This window comes from Aplysia californica, unplaced genomic scaffold, assembly GCF_000002075.1.
Source record: "Aplysia californica isolate F4 #8 unplaced genomic scaffold, AplCal3.0 scaffold00793, whole genome shotgun sequence".
Lineage (NCBI taxonomy): Eukaryota > Metazoa > Mollusca > Gastropoda > Aplysiida > Aplysiidae > Aplysia > Aplysia californica.
Window position 1 is genome coordinate 46,455 of NW_004798063.1, and position 21,640 is coordinate 68,094.

The 21,640-nt window shown below is 39.6% G+C and overlaps 2 protein-coding genes across 3 annotated transcripts in view; one reads left to right on the forward strand and one right to left on the reverse strand.

Moving 5' to 3' along the window:
* The window catches only part of LOC101845044 (centromere protein S), a 12,336-nt gene extending 2,068 nt beyond the window's left edge, over positions 1-10,268 (forward strand). The window contains exons 2-4 of the mRNA XM_005109578.3: positions 6,068-6,225; positions 8,716-8,782; positions 9,689-10,268. Of these exons, the coding sequence (XP_005109635.1) occupies positions 6,068-6,225; positions 8,716-8,782; positions 9,689-9,820 (357 nt within the window). The 3' untranslated portion in view covers positions 9,821-10,268. The remainder of the gene's footprint in view (positions 1-6,067; positions 6,226-8,715; positions 8,783-9,688) is intronic.
* Positions 10,269-11,813: 1,545 nt separating this feature from the next.
* The window catches only part of LOC101845277, an 11,148-nt gene continuing 1,321 nt past the window's right edge, over positions 11,814-21,640 (reverse strand). For both annotated transcript variants that reach the window (XM_005109579.3, XM_035972680.1), the window contains exons 2-5: positions 19,049-19,090; positions 16,210-16,294; positions 14,190-14,324; positions 11,814-12,336 (exon numbers count right to left, since the gene is read on the reverse strand). In XM_005109579.3, the coding sequence (XP_005109636.2) occupies positions 11,843-12,336; positions 14,190-14,324; positions 16,210-16,294; positions 19,049-19,090 (756 nt within the window). In that variant the 3' untranslated portion in view covers positions 11,814-11,842. The remainder of the gene's footprint in view (positions 12,337-14,189; positions 14,325-16,209; positions 16,295-19,048; positions 19,091-21,640) is intronic.

Here is a 21,640-nt window from a genome sequence, read left to right on the forward strand (position 1 = left end):
TATCTATCTATCTATCTATCTATCTATCTATCTATCTATCTATCTATCTATCTATAATCCTCTCTATCTTGCACTCTCTTTCCCGTGTGTTTTAATTTCAGAGGCACACGCCTGAACACTCTCTCTGAAAGGAACTGGAAACTCCATCTTTTTAATAATCTGAATAAGTATGTTCCGCTCTTGTTGCGACACCTGAAATTAGGAATAATAATATGTTGATGTGGACAAGAACAAAAAACGTGACAAGGTAAAGAGTTGTCTTAATGGCATCTTAATGATCTGGTGCGATGCTTCAAGGAGATACAGCATGTTGTTTGCAGATTGCAATAATCGGATTTTGCGAAGCTGAGATTTTGGGAAAAGAGAGAAGAAAAAGGATAGAATTTGTCCAGAGCCAGTAGCAATCAATTTTAACAGGGCGTTGGGAGCAAACCGATAACGAGGAGATAATAAAGGAATATTCTCACAGTGCTGTCTCTTGTGGGGGGGCAACATAAAGAAAAGAAAGTTATACAAGCGTCTTGTCGGGCTCACCATTGTGACCGGTCAATGAACCTGCACGTGTTCTGAGTGCTTTGAAAAGTACAGGACTCAGGAATGGGGGGAGATTATTGATTTTTTTTTTTGATCACTCGGGGATAGGGGGAGGGCTGGACGCAACACCAGAGGACCAAAAAAAAACAAAAAACCTGAAACTGGAAGCAAATATGTTTAATGTTTAGAATTTTGATTACTACTACAACAGCTCTCTGCTAAGTAAGATTTTCAGTGTCACTGCATTTTGCTCTCCCTTAGGAAAGATGACAGGGAGTAGATTGGGATCATTTTTGGGATTACATTCCGTTCACAACACACAAAAAGCGGAGTGAAAAAAGAAAAAGGTCAAGGTCGTGAAAGGAGCGAAGCAGTTACCGTGCACCTAGCTCAAGCACCCCCCCCCACCAAACAATATACCCGGTTACCGTGTTCGTAGATAATGAGAGGCGCCCGGCTGCTGGTTACCATGTACGTAGATATTGAGGCTACGCGCCCGGTTACCGTGTGTGTGACATTGAGACTACACGCCCAGTTGCCGGTTACCATGTACGTAGACACTGAGGCTACGTGCCCGGTTACCGTGTACATATTAAGTGACTTTGAGACTACACGCCCGGTTGCCGGTTACAGTGTTCGTAGACACTGAGGCTAGCGTGCGTGCCCGGTTACCGTGTACGTTGACCCTGAGGCTACGTGCCCGGTTACCGTGTACGTAATAATAATAATAATAGATAGCATTTGTATAGCGCATATCCCCGCTCAACAGCAGGCTCTATGCGCTTTACACTATATTACCGAAACACTCCGAAACACAAAAGTAAATTAATTTGGTCGTCTACAAAGATGCTACGGCTATTTAACTTTTGGAAGTGGCTATCCTCACCCGGGGTGAGAATAAAAATACGATTGACCTCTCACCCCGGGTGAGATTACAGCGTAGGCTATTCTCACCCGGTGTGAAACAAGACCTGTTTTTCCTCATTTCGGAAAACTGTCTCTCGGTGTGGATGATCAAATTGACAATTTTAAAAGCAAAGAAAAAATTACATTGTAGCACAAAAGTAAGCTAATTTGATCGTCTACAAAGATGCTAGGGCTATTTAACTTTTCGAATCGAGCCGAACTACGCGGGTCGCCATTTTGTTTTGCCTGAAAGTTCTCGCGCTACTCCTCTCTCTCTCTCTTTCTCTCTCCACTGGCCATAGACAAAATTGCACGCTTTATTTAGGGTAACAGAAGTAACACAAGAGCGCTGGAACGTTTGTTCACGGCACAGAATTCTACAGTTCTGTAAATCACAGTGTAGAATTCTGTAGTTCAGGGTGAACGCTACACTGGTTGACCTAGGCTATAACGGTGAACGCACACCGGGTGAGAATAGCCAAGGCTTATCTGCGCTATTCTCACCCGGCGTGAGAATAGAGGTCGCCTTAACTTTTCGAATCGAGCCGAACTACGCGGGTCGCCATTTTGTTTTGCCCGGAAGTTCTCGTGCTACTCCTCTCTCTCTCTCTCTCTCTTTCTCTCTCTCTTTCTCTCTCTCTCTCTCCACTGCCCACAGACAAAATTGTACGGTTTTAGGCTAACAGTAACAGTAGTAATGGAACGTTTGTTCATGTCGCAGAATTCTACAATTTTTCTGTTATCACAGTGTAGAATTCTATGGTTCAGGGTGAACGCAAAATTGGTTGGCCTAGATCTAGGCTATAAAGGTGAAGGCACAGCGGATGAGAATAACCAAAAGACTCGCCTGTGTTATTCTCACCCGGGGTTAGAATAGAGGTGGCCACAAAAAAAAATACGATCGACCTCTCATCCCGGGTGAGACTTGCCAGCGTTGGCTATTCTCACCCGACGTGAAACAAGACCTGTTTTTCCTAATTTCGGAAAACTGTCTATCAGTGTGGCTGATGAAATTGACAAAAGCAAAGAAAAAAATGACGTTATACTAGCATCTGCATTTTTTGCCATTTTTTTGTCCAAAAGTTGCCCAAAGCCCCAAAAATGGCAAAAGTTGCCATTAATTTTCAAGCTTTCAGCTCTCTGTGACGATGTAGATCTATATAATATAGCAATATATTGAGGCAACTTAATCTGAAACACCAGAATTTCTTGTGCTGTTTCAAGCAACCAGCACATCATTTGTAGCCACTCAGAGTATAAAAACGTCAAAAATAAAGGTTTCACAACAGAATGAAATCAAAATAAGAACAGCAAATAAACAACCACAAAAATTAACAAATAAGGGCGAGTGTCAACCCATCCAGAAAAAGTACAGGATACATAATAATGATAATTATAATAATAAGAGCATTTGTATCCCGCCTTTCCCCACATCATGGGCCCAAGGCATACATAGGAGATTAAAAACGCATTCATACTAACACCATACAAATTCATCATGTGCGCACTTTTTGACAGCAACATTCTCTCAGACAATAAAAAAAATGCTCATACAAAAAGGCAAAGGTACTGTCCATTAATTAGAATATTTCTTAAATAGAAGTGTTTTGAGTCCCCTTTTGAAAGTATCAAGTTTTATTTCGCTCCTCAAATCATGAGGGAGAGTGTTCCAAACTGTTGGCCCAGAAAAAGAAAAAGCTGTCTCACCATATTTCTTCAGTGACACACGAGGTGTTGAAATTAGTCTAGAGCCACTGGATCTTAGTTCACGTGATGGTGTGTATGGTACAATGAGTTCTTGAATGTATGTGGGAGACTGGTTAGTTTGACCTTTAAAGCATAGTAGGGCTAACTTATATTCACTTCTCGCTTTCAGTTAAGCAGGGGGGGTCACATGATGGCGTTTTGATTGCTTTAATACTAGCCTGGCAGCATTGTTTTGAATGCGTGGGAGTTTTGCAATTTTTTCTATGGGTAGGCCAGCGAACAGTGAATTGCAATAATCAATGCGTGACAAAATGAAGGCAAACACTAGTTTTTTGGTGGCATCAGTGCTAAGAAATTTCCTTATGTGAGCAATTTTTTCTCATTTCTAAGTATGAAATTTTACATAGATGGTTAAGTTGGGTCTCCATGGACAAGTCTTTGTCTAAGTATACTCCTAAATTTTTTGCTTTGTTTGAAAAAGCGACAGTACCTTTGCCAATGATGAGACATTCTACATGAAGAGCATTTATTTTTTACATAGATGGAATCACAAATGGGCCTGCCAGTGTCAGTACTTGGTTTTGGTGGAGACATGCTCTAACATAACACATTTTTACAAAATGGTAGAAGAAGCAACATTACACTATATAAACACCAAAAAAAGTAGAAAACAACACATGGGAACAATAACAAGTTTAAAAAATTATTACACCTACAAATTAAAACCCAACGCTGAGGGAAACATGAAAGAGGAACAGCAATATAAATAGTATGTAATTACAGTAATGTAGCATACTTTTTCTTCACATGAAAATTACAAAATCAACGTAGTGTTAACAAGTGAGAAAAAGACGAAGTGTAGTGAAAGTGAAAATAAACTTTCTTTCTAAAAGTAAAGAGGTTGGGCTTCTTTTTCTTCGCGAATATTATTCCCTACTTTTTTTTTCTTCCTGACGGTGTTTTTTTGCCAGAAAATGCAAAAATCGCGACCGCGATTCTCGGACCAAACAAACGCAGACGCTAGGTTATAGCACAAAAGTAAGCTAAGTTGATTGTCTACAAAGATGCTATGGCATGGCTATAATCACTTTTCGAATTGAGTCGGACTACGCGGGTCGCCATTTTGTTTTGCCTGGAAGTTCTCGCAAGATCTACTCCTCCCCCCTATCTATCTATCTATCTATCTATCTATCTATCTATCTATCTATCTATCTATCTATCTATCTATCTCTCTCTCTCTCTCTCTTTCTCTTTTTGAATACTGTCAATCTGTGTGGACGATCAAATTGACCAAAACAAAGAAAAGTTTTAAAATGATGTTAAAACACAAAAGTAAATTAATTTGATCGTTCACAAAGATACTACAGCTATTTTACTTTTCGAATTGAGTCGAACTACGCGGGTCGCCATTTTGTTTTGCCCGGAAGTTCTTGTGCTACTACTCTCTCTCTCTTTCTCTCTCTCACTCTCCACTGCCCACAGATAAAATTGCACGCTTTTAGGCTTCTAGGAGTAGTAACACAAGAGCGCTGGAAGTTTGTTCACGGCACAGAATTCTACAATTTTATTATCACAGTGTAGAATTCTGTAGTTCAGGGTGAACGCTACACTGGTTGGCCTGCGAACGCACACCGGGTGAGAATAGCCAAAGCCAAAAGGCTCGCCTGCGCTATTCTCACCCAGGGTGAGAACAGAGGTGACCTTTGTATAGAGTAGAGATCTATATAATCTATGATTTCCTTCGTCATGACAATCATGTCACGTACGAATTCGGTAATTTTTACAAAATGTGTCTGCACAGTGGAATCTGGTGCTCCTCAAAATGTTTGGAATTTGGATGGATTGATTTCCTTAAAGAGCGGCCAACCCAACAAGAAAAATAAAGTTTATAAAGAAGAGACATGCATGATTTACAATAATCTAGGTAGGCTATATATATAATCTATAACCTAACCCTGACCGGTGATCTTGTAGTTCCGTTTGTATAAGTCCACGATCCATTTGTTTACATCCAAAGGAGAAATCCAGAAGTCTTTATGACCAAATAGGCTACACAAAGAGCAGGGATGTAACCTAACTGCTAAACATCATATTATGGTAAAATTGCCCCCCTTAACCCCCCACCTCCATATTTTTATTAGACCCCTGAAACCCCCCAATTCTTGACTTTAATGAACGAAACTACAAAATCGCCCCCTGACCCAACCCCTAATTCCTAATCATTACCGACCCCTACCCAGGCGCAGTTCGTTAACTATGCAAGACCGGCAGCCACGGTCACATTTTATTGGCTGGACAGTCGACAGGAGATCTTTATTGCTGCTAATAAATTTCATTCAATTTCAAGTAAATCTTAATTTATATTACGGATCCGTTTAATATTGTCAAGGTATTCTTAACTTTCCCTTCCGTCTCACACTTACCTACTAGTTGTCCAATTTTCTACTTAATACTAAATATTGATGCGCTGAACACGAATATATTAACTTCATTTCCGTCACAAATTAATAGCTTCTTAAATATTTGATTGTTCTGAATCGAGCAATATCACACTTTTATAACCGCGTAGTAATTTGCACGCGGCTGCCCCCCCCCCCCCCCCCCCCTTGGGTAAAAAAAATCTGGGGGTTACAGGGTGGCCTTTTGACCTATAATTTGATATTTTACAAAAAGTCTAAAGGTTTTGAAATTTTCTTGGAAATAATTTATTTGCGACTGTTTTGGTGGCTGAAATTCTTAGATTACACATCGAACAAGAAATTTAGATTCTATTTTCTATCCATAGGTAACCTGAACATGAGACAGCAGTGAAAGTAAAACATTACCATGGATTCACGTATAAAATAATTTTTAAAATTTTATGTTTTGTAAATTGTAACTTTATTGTGAATGTTCACATAGAATTCTTTGTTCTTTTCAGAGACTCAAAGCAGCTACTTATTACAGTATCAAGCAAATTTCCAAAGAAGTTGAAGAGGACATGGAAGTTTCTTTCAACCCTCAGATCCTTGCTTTGTTAAATGAGAGCCTTCACAGACAGACGGAATCGTGGGCCATTGATCTGGAAAACTTTGCCAAGTAAGCCGTTGTCAGTGACATGTGAGGCAGCATGGTGAAATCAGGTAGCCTACTCGTCTAAACAATGAAAACAAAGAAAACGGCATCTTTCTTACCCTTTTGTCAATTTTCGTTGAATTTTAATTTTTTGAGTAATTACCTTTTTTTTTGATTAAATGAATTTGTCCATTTGAAACAATTTGCAGTGTGGCTTTCACTGAAAAATGATGACTAAACCAAAGGTACAAAAATGTAAATTTATGGTTTTCAAGGACTATCAAGCTTTATAAGTCATCACACTTTGGTGGTCATTTTACCTCTCATTTTACCTCTGAAATCAGGAGACTCCACATACTTCAATCCAAAATATCTTGAGGTCTATTGAAGATAGAGGGAACATTTTTTTCACAAAAGCAAGACAAGTGAACCAGCTTTAAGATGATACCTAATTATAACTCAATATGCCCAAAAATGGACGAGCGCCTGATTCCACTGTGTTGTGACACATATTATTGTGTGACAGGAATCTTTTCAGTATTCTCTTGACTTAGAACATTGGGTACTTTGTTGATTTTATAAATTAGAAGGTCATAGTAATAGTACTATTTTACTGTGCCAGATGTTTCAATTAACCAGTAAAAGAGCACAGAGTTGGCCCCTTTCTTACCGTGAAATAAATTCAAAAATTAATATTTTAATCATTTCTGCTCTGTTGGCTTGTTGCCTACAATTGCAAAGAGAGGCTACTCTGCAGTTACATTATCAGACTAATCTTTGTGCTATCAACAAAAACATCTTGTTGTAGTAAATTGTACTTGTCCCTGTGCTAAGGCATCTATGGTTTTCATTGTTGTCATGGGACATTTTGCTTTATAGTCTTTGAACAATTGGTAATAATGTAGAGGAGATACTGCATGAGCATATTTAAATGTGTTGCAGCGTGGTGGAATCAGGCTCTCGTCAATTTTTGGGCATATTGAGTTATTGGTATCATTTTAAAGCTTGTTCATTGTCTTGCTTTCTATGAAAAAATTACCCACCCATCTTCAATAGAAGTGGAGATATTTTGGATTGAAGGAGGTGGGAGTCACCTGGTTTAAGAGGTAAAATTAGGGAGAAAATGGCTTCCAAAGCTATGTAAAATCTATAGCTGGAGAGTCCATGGAAACTGTAAATTTATATTTTTGTGCCTTTAATCAAACTTTTTTTTTCGGTGAAACCCTGAAAGGAATGTGTCTATAAACGGACATAAAAGGTGTTGAGCCAAAAAACAAAAACTGCTGTTTTCTTCGATTTCATTATTTTGACGAGAGCCTAATTCCACCACGCTGCCTCACAAATTACAATTTGTTATTGTGTTGAATGGTTTTCTTTGCTCAAGCAAAACAAACTGAGGATGTTGGTGATCTGATATTTCCCCTTCTACTTTGTTTTCATCACTACTGTCACCATTACCCAGGTCTGTGGCAGATATGGTTCTCAGTTCTTGCTATATATATACAGCAGTCTCCGCCTAAACGCACGGTGCTCGGGAGGGCTCCTCAGCGTGTGTTTATACGGAGCGTGCCTTTACCTGAACCTGTACAAATGTAGGAAGGGACGCAACCATCTCATTTCCTTGGTATTTTAGTGACCTTCCTTGAGGGTTACTGTTATCTCTGATGATGATTTTGTTCAACATGACCTCAAGGTCTTACTTGATCAAAAATCGATTCGAGTTTCTTTCTCTAGCACTAGCGATGTTGACAGCTCGGTGTCAGCGATCAGAAAGAAAGGACTCTAGGCTAACTTGCCGTGGTGTTGTCCTCCACCTCACCACGCCCTGTGGTGCGTTCCGTCTGTTTGCGCACATTGGGTACACACCACACCCTACCCACGTCACACCTTCGCACAATACATCACAGCACTGTGACCTCTCTATCCCCGCATCGGAAAAGTGCAAGGCAGGCAGGCCTAGATAATCTAGACTGGGCTGGCCTATCACCCGATGCGTTCTGCTTGTCTGCGCATGCCACACCCTCCCCACTCTTTCGCTCTCCTGCCTTCTTTGTTGGCACACGTGAGCTCTCCCATTCTTTGTTGCGCTAGATCCCCAAGTTTCTCAACTGGGGAGGTTTTACGTATACATACATATATTATATGAAAATATTGCCTATGCGCTGTGCACAGCAGCAGCAATATTCTGCTACCGACTCGGGTGTTTGTCTGATTGTGCTATAGCAGTAATTTACAAAGGGAAAAAAACAGGGTTTTAGAATAGTGCCTTATAAAAGACTTCTCATTATTTCAGGACTCGCTTTAAGTGGACTCCTCTGTACCAACTGAGTTAATGGTGCGTTCAATTTTCTAATGTTCTGAAATGTGTCAATGGGGGCTTAAAACATTTACTATCAAGGTGGAACTTGGAAGTGATGCAGATAATATTTTGTGCATACTGATCTTGGTCCAGAAATTATTGTTATTATTGCACATTCATGTGCTGATTATCTTTCTGATTTGTTTATTCAACAGACATGCCAAGAGAACTGATGTCAATTTGGCTGATGTGCGTTTGCTTGCACGACGTAATAATACACTGGTGAGGCCAAACACTTGAATCTTTTATGTATCTCTCATGTAATAATAACATCAAATAGACAGAGATTTTCAAAGTGTAACATAAATTGTACTAGATCTGTTCAAGTGACTCAAAGTTATATTCAAATGAAATAACCAGTTTGCGAACTGTGCCTGACATTTGCATGATGACCTTTCTTCTGCCTTCACATAGTTCTTGCTGTGGTAGTAGTAGTAGTTCATGTTCCGGGTTTTTATTGGCCTTACATTCAACCATTTGCTGTCAGCTGTCTTCATGTACATTATCCCTGTCATTGTTATGTACACATAGTTTCATAGAGCTTAATTAAATTGCATGTCCTCTCCTCAGCGCCCACATGTTTAGGGTACAGGTAATATTTTTAAATATGGTGGGATAAACAAGTAGTGCAACAGAGAGCAGCGATTTTGTTTCTGATAACGTAACTCATTGAGTTTGTTCCCTTTGTCATTCCCCCACTGGGTTTTTGGGGGGTTTAATTTTAATTTACGTTTTTACGATACGATGCATGGTATCTTTAAAGTCATGATTTTTAAGGTAAAAAGTTTTTTCTTATACGTGACAGTGTACAAATTACTTTGTTCTGTGGTCTGCTAACCGGTATCTGTGGTGTAGCTGTTAGATGGTTCACTGTCCCACGTAGGAGACCTGAGTTCGATTCTTGAGTGGGGAGAAATTTCTATCGATTGTCTTGGTCTTTCTGCTAGAATGTTGTATCCTCTTAAGCTCATCCCGGGATAGCCGTGACATGCGGGGTTTGAAGCCTGCCTTCTAAATGATCTAAATTGTGTTGATGGGGGAGTAAAAACTTTTCATTAAAATAACGTTGTGGTCTGCTTAATTAATTCCCTTGATTCTGGTTCACTGGCAATTGTTTGGTCCTTGCAGCTGGCTCACATAGACTCACTGATTGAAGAGATGAATGCGACAGAGACGGAAAACAAGCAGCAAAAGGATGGGAAAAAGGAGCGGGGAAAGAAAAGAAAAGCGACATCAGAAGTTGATCCAGATGAATGTTGAGGGTCGTTTTTAGAGCTCTTGACGTTTTCACGGTGTAAAAATTTTACTTTGACAAAAGACAGATCTGTCCCAGAGTGGATGGAATGTTTCTGATTAGATATTTTATTTTCACTTTCAGAATGTGTGCAGTGTATATTTTCTCACGACAGTAAGTGGTGGAGTGCACCGCCGTTATGCCCATCTATAATTTTTTGTCTGTCAGTCTCGTTCCCTGAATTATGAATTTTATGCAGATCGTTGGCAGATGTTTTGTGCAAATAATGTTCCTGAGTGTAAAATTGCATTGCAAATGTAAATAGGCCTATGTTGTTGTACATTGTTTTGAATGGTTTTCATATATGATATATGCTGACGTCTGTGTATCTGCTGATAATAAGGGCTGTTTTATTTTCTCAAAAGGACCCTAGCTTGTATATTATACAATAAAATTAAAGGTTGGTGTACATCATATTGTCTTTGAGTTTCGTTTTTCTTCAGCTTGATTTTGTGGTTCACTTTTGATATATTTTGAACATATAAATGTATCTCATTTCCTTTCCTTTGTAGCACCACAAGAGTTGATCAATTGAAATAAAATTTATTAAGTCAACTTGATAAACCAAAAAGCATCCGTGCCACCTCGGCCAGCCAGCAAAGTAAAGTTCAGCTGGAACTGTAGGTCTATGTGGGTGCTCGATCTCTATTTTCGTAGTAACTTTATCAGACCGAAGGGCTAGAACCCAAATGGCCGCTGGATCGGAAAAGTAAAAGTAAAGTAGGTAGTAACTTTATTAGTTTACAGTATATGGTGTACGCCTACAATGTAGGCTACTAGTTTTTTCCCCCTGCATATATGGCAATCGCTCAAGACAAATCTATATGAGGCAAGATTAGCCAGTTTGTCTCTGGTCTCTACCAGTTTACCACTAAACTACAGAGGAAACCTGATATGACAGGGATGGTGGGAGTATAGAAAAAGTCCTGTTATATCAGATCCCTGTTGAATCAGAAATGCAAGGGTAGTAAGCATTTGTGGACTAATCCAGTTGTCTTTATTCATGGGTAGTTTCTCTTGCCACAAGTAGCCTACCCACGAACAGGCATTTTGGCCATGTGGCAGGCCTGCGCATGACACATATTACGTGTATGTGTAGCTAGGCTTAGGGCTTGATTGAAGTCTGCAGCACACCGCAGCTCTCTCTCACTTCACCTGCTGCGTGTGCTTGCAGTGGCGAGGCTTGCTCCTTCACTGCGTTTTTCTCTCTCTCTCTTTCTTACTTTTTATACATCGTTAATGAGCCTTTGTCCCTGCTATAACTGACTGGGCTCCGATGAGGCCCTATTATTGCCGATAACTTTATAGAGACAAAGAAAGAGAAGGAAAAAACAGGGATTTGAAAAATCCATGTTATTACCAGATCCCTGTTATTACCGGGCCTGTTGTTATTGTTATGGTTTCCACTGTACCTTAAAATTACTAAGTTCTATGTGTAAAAAATGTTTTGAGTTTCACATGTCAAGCCTTTTCGAATGCAATTCTATCTTTATAATGACTCTGAATAATCTTGCGATTTTGATAGAGCAGATAGACGAGTTGGTTTCGGACTTTAAGGTCTTAGTAACTCAAAACAGCCAAAAATGTCAGACAGAATTCATTTGGTACAAATTCTAAGGGAGTGACTAGTCAAGATGGCAGTTGCTGTTCTTTAACAGTAATAATAACGGTGGACATCAAAACCTCATCATACTGACAGTCCCGCAGAACAATGTACTACCAAATTAAAGTTCATCGGAAGGTAGGCAACCCAGTAGACTGACGGAGATATGTTTAATAATTTAAAAAAACTTCCCCACAATTAAACTTGCTGGAATTGAGTTTGCATCTTCTGCATACAACAGCAAAGAGCTTCATGAAACCACAGATGCTGGTCCAACATGTGTGTGATGCATTGACATATTAATTAAAATACAAATAAAATATATTTACTGACACTGCAACAATCAAGCAAAATCATCAAGTTGAACTATAAATTTTAATCAACATTATGAACCACCAAAGTTAAAACAAAAATCATTCTCCGATTTCTCAAGTTTGTAAAAATTTTTCGAAGACATGGCACTGATGGTCTTTTCTTCATCCACAATATTTTCCGAACCTAGATCCTCAATTTTCTCTGCACTTTTCCCATCACTTACATTGGGATCTTCAAATCCAAAGCAGAAAGAATTGTCAGAACGCACAAAATGAAATGTCTGTCCTATTACAGCAGCTGCTAAATCATTTTCTTGAGGATCTGGTTCTCCTGAGGTAGAAGGCAGATTCTCTTTTATCTGTTCATTTTCATGAAAGGACCTGTTGGAATTGACAGCTAAAGATGTCGAATCTGGAGGACAATGCTCAGAATCCTCAATGTGTAAACTGTTCAGATTAGCATTGAGGTCATGTGAGCTTTGCTGCTTGTGGCTGTGCCGAAGGAACCGGGAGCCTGTATGAGCTCCCTTGCCGGCAGACGACACGAACTGTGAATGGCGCATGCCTGGTAGGAGTAAAAAAAGAAAAGATTGTAACTCTTGGTAATGACAAAAAGACCAGATAAATTCCAGACTAACTCAACTAACTGTAGTCTATTTGGCTGTTTATTATAGGGCAATCAGGCGCGTTGGTCAGTTGCAGGGGGTTAGGCCAAGCCTATTGTATTGTTTGGCATAAGTGTGTAAAGCAAAGAGAGAGAAGTGTGAGATGAGTTCAGTCTCTGTTCTTTACTGTTTGGCGCAAGTGTATAAAGCAGAGAGAGTGAGTGAATAAGTTAATGGGAGACGAGTGCAGTCTGGATTACAGCAGGTTAGAGTTAGAGGGAAGAGCTGTATCAAGGCAGAGGAGGCCTGCAGAGATTTTGGAGTGAGGAAAGGGGAAAAGGCTGTTTAGAGCCTCAGTCTATTTCTGTGCTTGTGTTGTGAGATTCCAACCCATCGGGGCCCCACCGCTGAGGAAAGGAACACATGACAGAGAGAGAAAGACATGTTTGGCTAACCCTTGTTGTATGTAAACGCATTTCCGCAAGCAACCAAAAGGTTAGTGTTTAATATTCTTGAAAATGTAGATCTATGTTCCAGTAACAACTCTAATCAGACAGACACAATACATAATGTATAATAGAGAAGATCATAATTGTTAGTGTTAGGCTACATCATGCCAAATGAAAGAACAATAGGACCTCTTACCACCCCTTCATCAACAGTACCAATCAGAAAAAAACAACAAAAAACTTCTTTTAAATTTAAAGAATATTTTACATACAAAGAAATTGAATTATTTTGACAAAGAAGTGTGAGACGAAAGTGTAAAATTACAGATGGGAAAATTATAAAATGTGAAAAGCGAAAATAGGAAAAAAGAATGAACAGAAAAAAAGCAGGAGACTTTATGAGACATGATGTTATATTCTTTCCAGAGAAGCTCAGAAACTTGGTATGTACAGTGAGCCTAACTTATAATTTATCTCAAGATATCAACTACAGCAGGCTTAAATCAAAACCGTATCCTTAGGTCCAATCTCTTATTAACAGTGGTTTCCGCCTAAGATACACTAGTGCTTATGATCCTGATTCGCTTAAATTGCCACTGCTATTCTATAAGAAAACAGAATTTTATCCAAATGAAAGTCATTCAAAAGACACCCTCTAAAACTAAAAGACCAATATTCGGATCCCACATTTCAGGTCATGATTCACTAAACAAAAATGCGGGCGCACACACTGCTGATCAACGAAGCAGCAAAAATGATGTCTAAGATGAAACTGTCCCCACGGTTTTATGCACCTCGCATAATTTAGGAAAATTTGATCATTTTTTGCATAATTTCTGATTATTTTCTTTTATAATTCTTTGTTAAGAAAGAATATTATAATTTCACATTTTTGGGCTCAGTTTGCATATAATAATTTCAGAATTTTTCTCGAATAAAACGACGGGGACAGATTAAAAACAGACAGATAAGGAATCTGGTATGCAGATTCACTACCCTTCTACTTCTATACATGTAATAGGATAAGTTATAACTGGGCTATCATTTCATAAGACTAAGCTACTAGATACCAGGTAATAATAATAATAATAATAATAACAACAACAAATGAATTTGATATTGCGCATATCCACGCTCTTAAGCATGCACTATACAACAACAGTATATAACACGGATAGCTTGAATTCGTGAGGACTAGCCTCGGTAGTTCGAGGGATCCATAGTCCAAGGGATATCTTAAAAATATAAAGAAGAAAAATCGGGACAGCGGGCACAGTTCGACAGACGAGTGATTTCGAGCACAACAGGATAGACAGAAAACTAGGAGCCTACAAGACACATGTAGAGGAACAGAAGACACTCACCGGACAAAGACTTCTTCTCGGCTTCCCTCATCTTCTTACGATAGTCACCCAGTGCATTCCTCATGGCTTGTCTTTTCTTCACCATTGGTGCCTTGGTGCTTCTAAGAATTTTCAAAATTTTGACAGTCTCAGCAGCTGGGGAGGAAATGAACAAAGGACTAGAAGAAGTAGAACACATCTGCTGGCATGCATGAACAGCGTCACACCTTTGCTTTCACAACCACACAGAACCTGGAATCGTATATGATATACCTAGACAAAACAGTGCTTTGTATTCCTAATGAATAGGCTATATAACTATACTATAACAAGAAAACTGAAAATTAAATCACTCTTAACTCGACAATTACTTAACTATTGAGATCACTCAGCAAGTCTTACAACACATTTCCTTAAAAGCTCACTTTGGACCTCATATAATATATATCCAGGCGCTCATCAAAATAATGTAATCAAGGAAACAGGAATTTTTCTGGACGATAGTCAATTTTTAAAAAATTTCTTTTTTTGGCTCAATTCTTTCTACGTCATTTAAGAATACATTTCCGTGTGGATTGTACTGAAAAACGTTGATCAAAGGCACAAACAATGTAAATTTGCAGTTTCCAAGGACACTCAAGATTTGGAAGTTACCAAATTCTTTTCTCGCTAATTTTATCTCTTAAAACAGGCGACCCCCACCTCTTCAACTGCAAATATCTAGAGTTCTTCTATTCACAATCATCATAATTGCTTTTCTCTCCCTGCACCAGGGTATAGGCCACGGACAAACACTTTCCACCTTTCTCTAGCCCGGGCTAGCCTCTTGATGTAATTCCATGTCTTCCCACTTTTCTGTACATCAATATCTGTGATTCTTCTCTCGGTTCCACATGATCTTCCCCTTGACCTCTTATCCTGTGGACTCCAATCCAACACTTTCTTTGTTATGCAGCTGCCTGACTTCCTAGGAGCATGTCCAATCCATCGCCACCGCCTTCTTCCTAACGTACCTCATCTCTGATTGGGAATTGTCATGTTTTCTGTAACACTTCCTCGTTAATGACCCTGTCTGTCCATCCGATCCTCAGTAACTTTCTTAGACACTTGTTCAAAAAACCTAGATCCTCTTATGCACTATGAATGAATTATTAATTAATTAATTAAAAAAAGAAAAAGGTATTACATTACAGTGGGTGTCGCATTCAACGAGGTTGCCGGGACAGGCTCATTGTCCTCGTTGGATCTGACCTCTCGTTGAATGTGACAAAGGGTGGAGAGGCTAAACAAAAGAAAGGAGACAAGTTATTATATTATTACACGATGTACCAATACCAGTCATTAAAACAGGTGTTCCCCTTGATGACGAAAATCTCAAACCGCATCAGTGTGCACATGTTTGAGCTGTGTTCTGACCATCATTTCTGCACTTTTATGTACATGTATTTTTTTCCGGAACACTTCTTGAGTGGAAACATACCCTCCCACATCTAGGCCAAGATCTACATAAAGTAAAGGCGGGAGCTTGGATTTTCTGATCAGAGGAAGGAAAGAAAATTGAAGAAAAATGAAGGTCTCGATCTAGACCTACCCACCCAGAGTTCATCCAGTTTCACTTAGCCCGCATCGCGTTCCCACCTACCCCTTCCCATCCCTACCGTATCTAACCCTCGCCTATCCTCTGGGCTTTGGGGCCTATATTAGGAGGCACATTAGATCAAGCAATAGAATGGGTTAAGAATTGAGGATGGGCCTTGTGCTTTGCGTGAGGTGGAGAGAAAGGACAAAAATTCTCCACTTCAGTGGACGCTAATTGCCTTTATTAAAACTTGGTTACCGCGACCTCGTTGAAAGTGACTTCGGTCTGTTTGCAACCTCGTTGGAGCTGACTTACATTTACAAAGAGATATAGAGGAAAAATCGGGGATTAAGGATTGCCTCGTTGCAGCTGACTTCTCGTTGAATGTGACCTCGTTGAATGTGACACCCACTGTATCAAACAAAAAAGTAACAGAGAGCAGAGAGGGATGGGAGTGCTCACCTTGCCTTGAGTCAGGATTTTGTCTTTGCAGACCTAACTCCAGCTGGTCTATGCACCATGCCAACTCTTCAGCAAACTTCAGACTCTGTAATTAACGTAAAAAGCAATGCATGGTTCTTTAGTTCTAGTTTCAGAAAAAGTTTTACGGCACTTGCAACACAATTAGGAATTAGGTCGTATGAGTGCTGACGACTAGTGTTGTCACAAGAGAATAAAAACACAAAAAAGGAGGAGAGACAAGGACAATAGATGTTTGATAGGAAAGAAGGAGCAAACCACACTAGAGCACCCACCAACTTCCCGTATTTGAGCTTTAAAGGAAAACTGCAACATAACAATAAACTTTAAGAAAATGAAAACAAAAGTGATAACTTCAATTTCATCAAGACAGACCAAAGAAAGAGGATTTCAACTTAGGAGCGCTTGCCAGTTTTTAGACATACAATGTTACTTCTCACTAATTTGTTCATTTTTTAAAGTACAAACTGTACAATGTACAGGAAGAAAGAAGATATAGTCCTACTGTTTATAAACTGAAGTAACTATCACATGAGTGCAACAGTATTTATATCTCATTATAATATTTATAGATTTTTAATGAGTTTTATTTCACCAAAAGAAGAGGCTTTGTAACTCCTGATGGTGGGTAATAGGTAAGTTTGATTTAATTAATTGAATGAAAATGCTTACAAAATGCTTATACAGTAGTCTCCCCCAAAGATCCGCGTGGTCGGAAGCAAGGAAAATGAGGGATCTTTGGGGAACCGGGATCTTAGGGAGAAGAATCCACAGTGACTCATGGTCAGGCCTAAAACTGTACAATGATCTTCTCTTACTAAATTTTAAATGAACTGACTTGACTCCTGGGCACTAAAATGTCTTTTCAGAGTTAGTTTTTCCTTTTTTATTTTGTTTGGGGGATGGGGTGGGGCTTTTAAAAAAATACTATGTCAGGTGGGAACCAGTTGGCTTCAGGCAATGCCCTCCACCAAAAAGTTGTTGCTTTCCATCTCTGACAGAGTTCCCCGCCCATGTCACCATGCATCATAAATTGTTGTGTTGTGACAAAACTGACTAATTTTTAAAAAAATGAAAGTATTGAAAGGCAGGTTCACTGCCAACAGAAGACCACAGTATGCAAAGACTTGAAAAGCCGGATGTAGCTCCTTCAAAGCGGGTCAGAGCGGGATCAAGGGGTGACTTTTATATTATAGTAAAAAAAAAAAAAATGTTTTTTCAACACAGCGGGATCTTAGGCGGAGACTACTGTATTTAAACAAAATAGTTTTTGGTAAGTGTTTTACTGCGCTTGCAACTGCATAAGGTCATATGAGCGTGCAGGACACATTATTAAACTGTTTCAGTAGGTAGGAAACTTTGAATTCTCTTATCAATTTTAGACCACCGAGGGATCTTTAACAGGCGCAACTTGCACACGGGCCTTCCGAGATTTTTCTCCCTTGTCCGAGAAGGCTAGGTGTAGATCTTTTCTACCAGAAGATCAGGGGTGAGGCTGAAAGATGGAAGTAAGAAGGAGCCAAGGAGTAGCAGCAGTAGAGAGGCTGCAGAAAGAGTCAGGGGCAATGAGGAGGGGGCAAATGATGTGAGGGGGTGGGGTGGGGGCAGAAAGAGGAGACGAAAGCAGAAGACAGAACATTGCTAAAGAGCAGGAAAGGAGGTGAAAGGAGACAATTTTCTCGCATCTCTCCGTTTGTCACCTGCGCCTGCAATTTTTGGCATTTTTCGATTTTTACATTTTCAACCCAAAAAAAAGAGAAAAAAAAACACTGCCGGGTATAAGAAATTTAAAAAAACTAGTTATAAAAAACGAAAAACAAGCAAACAAAAAATAAACCGAACCTCTTTACTTTTGGAATATTATTACACTACTTATATCGCTGTTTTTCTTTTATTTTTCCCTCTTTGTTGTGTTTTAATTTGCTGGTTCGTTATTTCATTTTTGGGATGGGGGGTTATTGTTCTAATATGTTTTCTATTTTTATGTGTTTACACAGCGTAATGTCATTTAATTTCATGTTGTTCCTACCTTTTAAAATACATATATAAATATGGGTTATAAAGAGCTTGTCCCCACGAAAACAGAATACGGATGGCAGGTCCCTTTGTGATTCCATTATTTACTTGTGTATCCTGTACTTTTTCTTGAATTACACACGTTTAAGGTTAAAACGGCCAATCTTCGGATTGGTGGATACATCCCCTTGTTTGTTAATTTTCTTTTGTGGTTGTTTATGTGCTGTTCAAATTTTGATTTTAATCTGTTGTGAAACTTTTATTTTTCACGTTTTTACATTCTGTGGCAACAAATGATATATTGCATGCTTACAACAATACAAAAAATTATGGTGCTTTAGAACATATTGCGCTATACGTCGTCACAGAGAGTTGAAAGCTTGAAAATTATTGGCAACTTTTGCCTTTTTTTGTGGCAACTTTTGGACCAAAAATGGCAACAAACGCAGACGCTAGAATTTTAAAGAAAAAAATTTTTGGGTCACTACCCGGATTCAATCCCAGGACCTTTGGATGAGAGGCCAACACCTTAACCTGAACATATTGCGCTATACGTCGTCACAGAGAGTTGAAAGCTTGAAAATTATTGGCAACTTTTGCCTTTTTTTGTGGCAACTTTTGGACCAAAAATGGCAACAAACGCAGACGCTAGAATTTTAAAGAAAAAATTTTTTGGGTCACTACCCGGATTCAATCCCAGGACCTTTGAATGAGAGGCCAACACCTTAACCTCTAGGCCACGAGAACCCCGACTACTGTATTGTTCGAGCTATCCCTATATCTGAGATTTACATGTTTGACTTACCTCACTTTGAGACAGTGCCATTCTCTGTATAGAAGTCAGAATCTGAAAAACAGGCATTTCATCCAACATAAAGCACTTTACACTGAACAGGCACAAAAAACAAAAATGAGTGATTTGTTTACTTTTGTAGACAAACTATGATTTTTTATTAAGTTGGAAAGATATGATAAATGGTTAGATTTACATGATAACAAAAGTTACAGTAACATATTGGACATACCAGTTTTTCTTTTCATAACAGTAGGCCTAATCAGAGTTGGGGGAATTTTATAAAATCATCTCTTTATAATACGGATGCAACACTCGGGGACAAGGTGCGAGGCAGGCGGCCTGTCAACCCCCAGCCGCGTACCCTACTCACTCCGGAAGAGGAAGTTAAGCTCGCCAAATGGCTGAAGGAGTGTGCCAGGAGAAGCTTTGGGAAATCAAAGCATGACATAAAGGCCACCGTCAAGGCTATCCTGGATGCACTCCAGGCTGTCACCAGTAGCCCTGACAACCGTCCTAGCAAACAGTGGCTAAAGGTCTACTATAAACGAAATCCAGATGTCTCAGAGGACGCCATCTGCTTTTGGCAAGGAGCGAGACCTGGTAACGCAGGACGGACTGGCTGCCTGGTTTCGTGAAATGAAAGAGTATTTGGACAGCGTGGATCCAACTCTCATCACACCACCGGATCAGCTGTACAATGTTAATGAGACGGGCTTCCATCTGTGCCCCAAGCCTAAAAAATTGATAGCAGCAAAAGGCAGTAAGCATGTTTATAACCCGTCTAGTAACACCAAGCAGAGCATCACTGTACTTGCATGTTGCTCTGCCAACGGCCACTACATTGAGCCATTTATCATCTTCCCCTACAACTACAGGAGGAGACCTGCTATTGATCTCATAGCTGGCTTCCAGGAGGCAAAGTTTCAGATTTCACCTAATGGATGGATTAACACAGATGTGTTTATGTCCTGGCTCAGGGACTGCTATTACTAGCTGTGGCTCACAAAAAGAAACTGGTTGTGCTGTTTGTCGACGGCCACACCTCACACACTTCAAATATTGAGGTGATTGATCTGTGCATCAAGGAGCAGATAGGCTACTGCTTTACTGCTTAAAGAGCCACGCTTCCCATATTATTCAGCCCTTGGACCAATCTCTGTTTGGGGCCATGAAGCAGGCTTGGGGGGAACAGTGCAAAAAAGTCATGATTAAAACAAGAGAGTGTAAGCGTCAGGACCTTCACAGCAGCATTGAAACCTGTCTGTGACGCCACCACAAGCCCTGAGGTTGCCTTGAATGGCTTTGCCAAAAGTGGGATTCACCCATACAACCCTGAAAAGGTGGTGCACAGCGACAATCTGGCACCAAGCAAGACTTTTGCTGAAGGAGCAGCAGTACCGTTGGCCACTGCACCACCACCAGCGGCAGTAACAGCACCCCGGGCAGCAGCAAGAGCACCACCAACAGCAGCAACACCAAGGGGAGCACCGTCTTCATCACCACCAGTAGCACTGTCACCCCCTTAAAATCATCACAATTACTGGAATCAAAATTATGTATGCATGATGCACGATGTGAAATGTATGCCTACACACCAAATCAATGTGCCATTCAAGGACAATATAAAGATTATTATTATTATTATTTTATCATTATTATCATTAAAACATAGCACACATGATTGTGCAGTCCCCCCCACCCCCAAATCATCACTGTCATCAACCCGGCCGGTTTGACCATGATTGCATAAAAATTCTTTGGTCGAACAGGCCACTCCGTAATGGGGCTAAAATGAAAGACGAACACAGTCGAGATGACCCAAATACCATCTAACAATATAAAAATAGCATATGATGTAGTGGTTGACCCGGAACTCCTTAATTTTATAAAGACCCTCTTCTGACTTAGATAGCAACTTCCTGTCACTCTTTGCAACCCATAACAATGAAAGAGAAACTCACATTGGTGAAGAAATCTCTGTTGAAAACGAAAGTTACCTAGCCTTCTCAAGGCTTGCCCACACTCAAAGGGAAAGGAAAACCTCTTAGCAGACGTCTGCTTGGGTTGTAGAAATATTCATTAGAAAAAATAAAATAAACAAATCCAAAAGAAAAGAAAGTAGACATCGAGTCTGATGGCGGCCGGTTTGACCTGAACCTACTCTAGGTCGTAAGTAAGTTAGTCTCATCATTGATGATAATACATTTGGATTAATTTAGTTTTATTTAAAAATTCAAAGCAGTGTGCTGACAGACACACAGAGACAGAGTAAGACAGAGTAGAGTGACACAACAATCCGTTAGTTCTGTGTTCAATCCTGTTGCGTGTTGGTGGCCTTCTTCTTCATCATACTAACATTGTGAATCACTGTTAAAATGACTGAATGTTTAAAATCTAAATTCAGAGCGATTAAAAAAATACAACATAGATCTACATAGAGATCTAAATCTAGTCTAGATCTAGATCTAGATCTAGATAATCTAGATTAGAAGCAAAGGCTAAGGTGTCAGTCCATTCTACATGCCGTTAAACTTAGAAATGACGCATCTTTCTGATTGGCTGCTTATTTTAGTAATGTGATGTCATCACTTCCTGGGATAC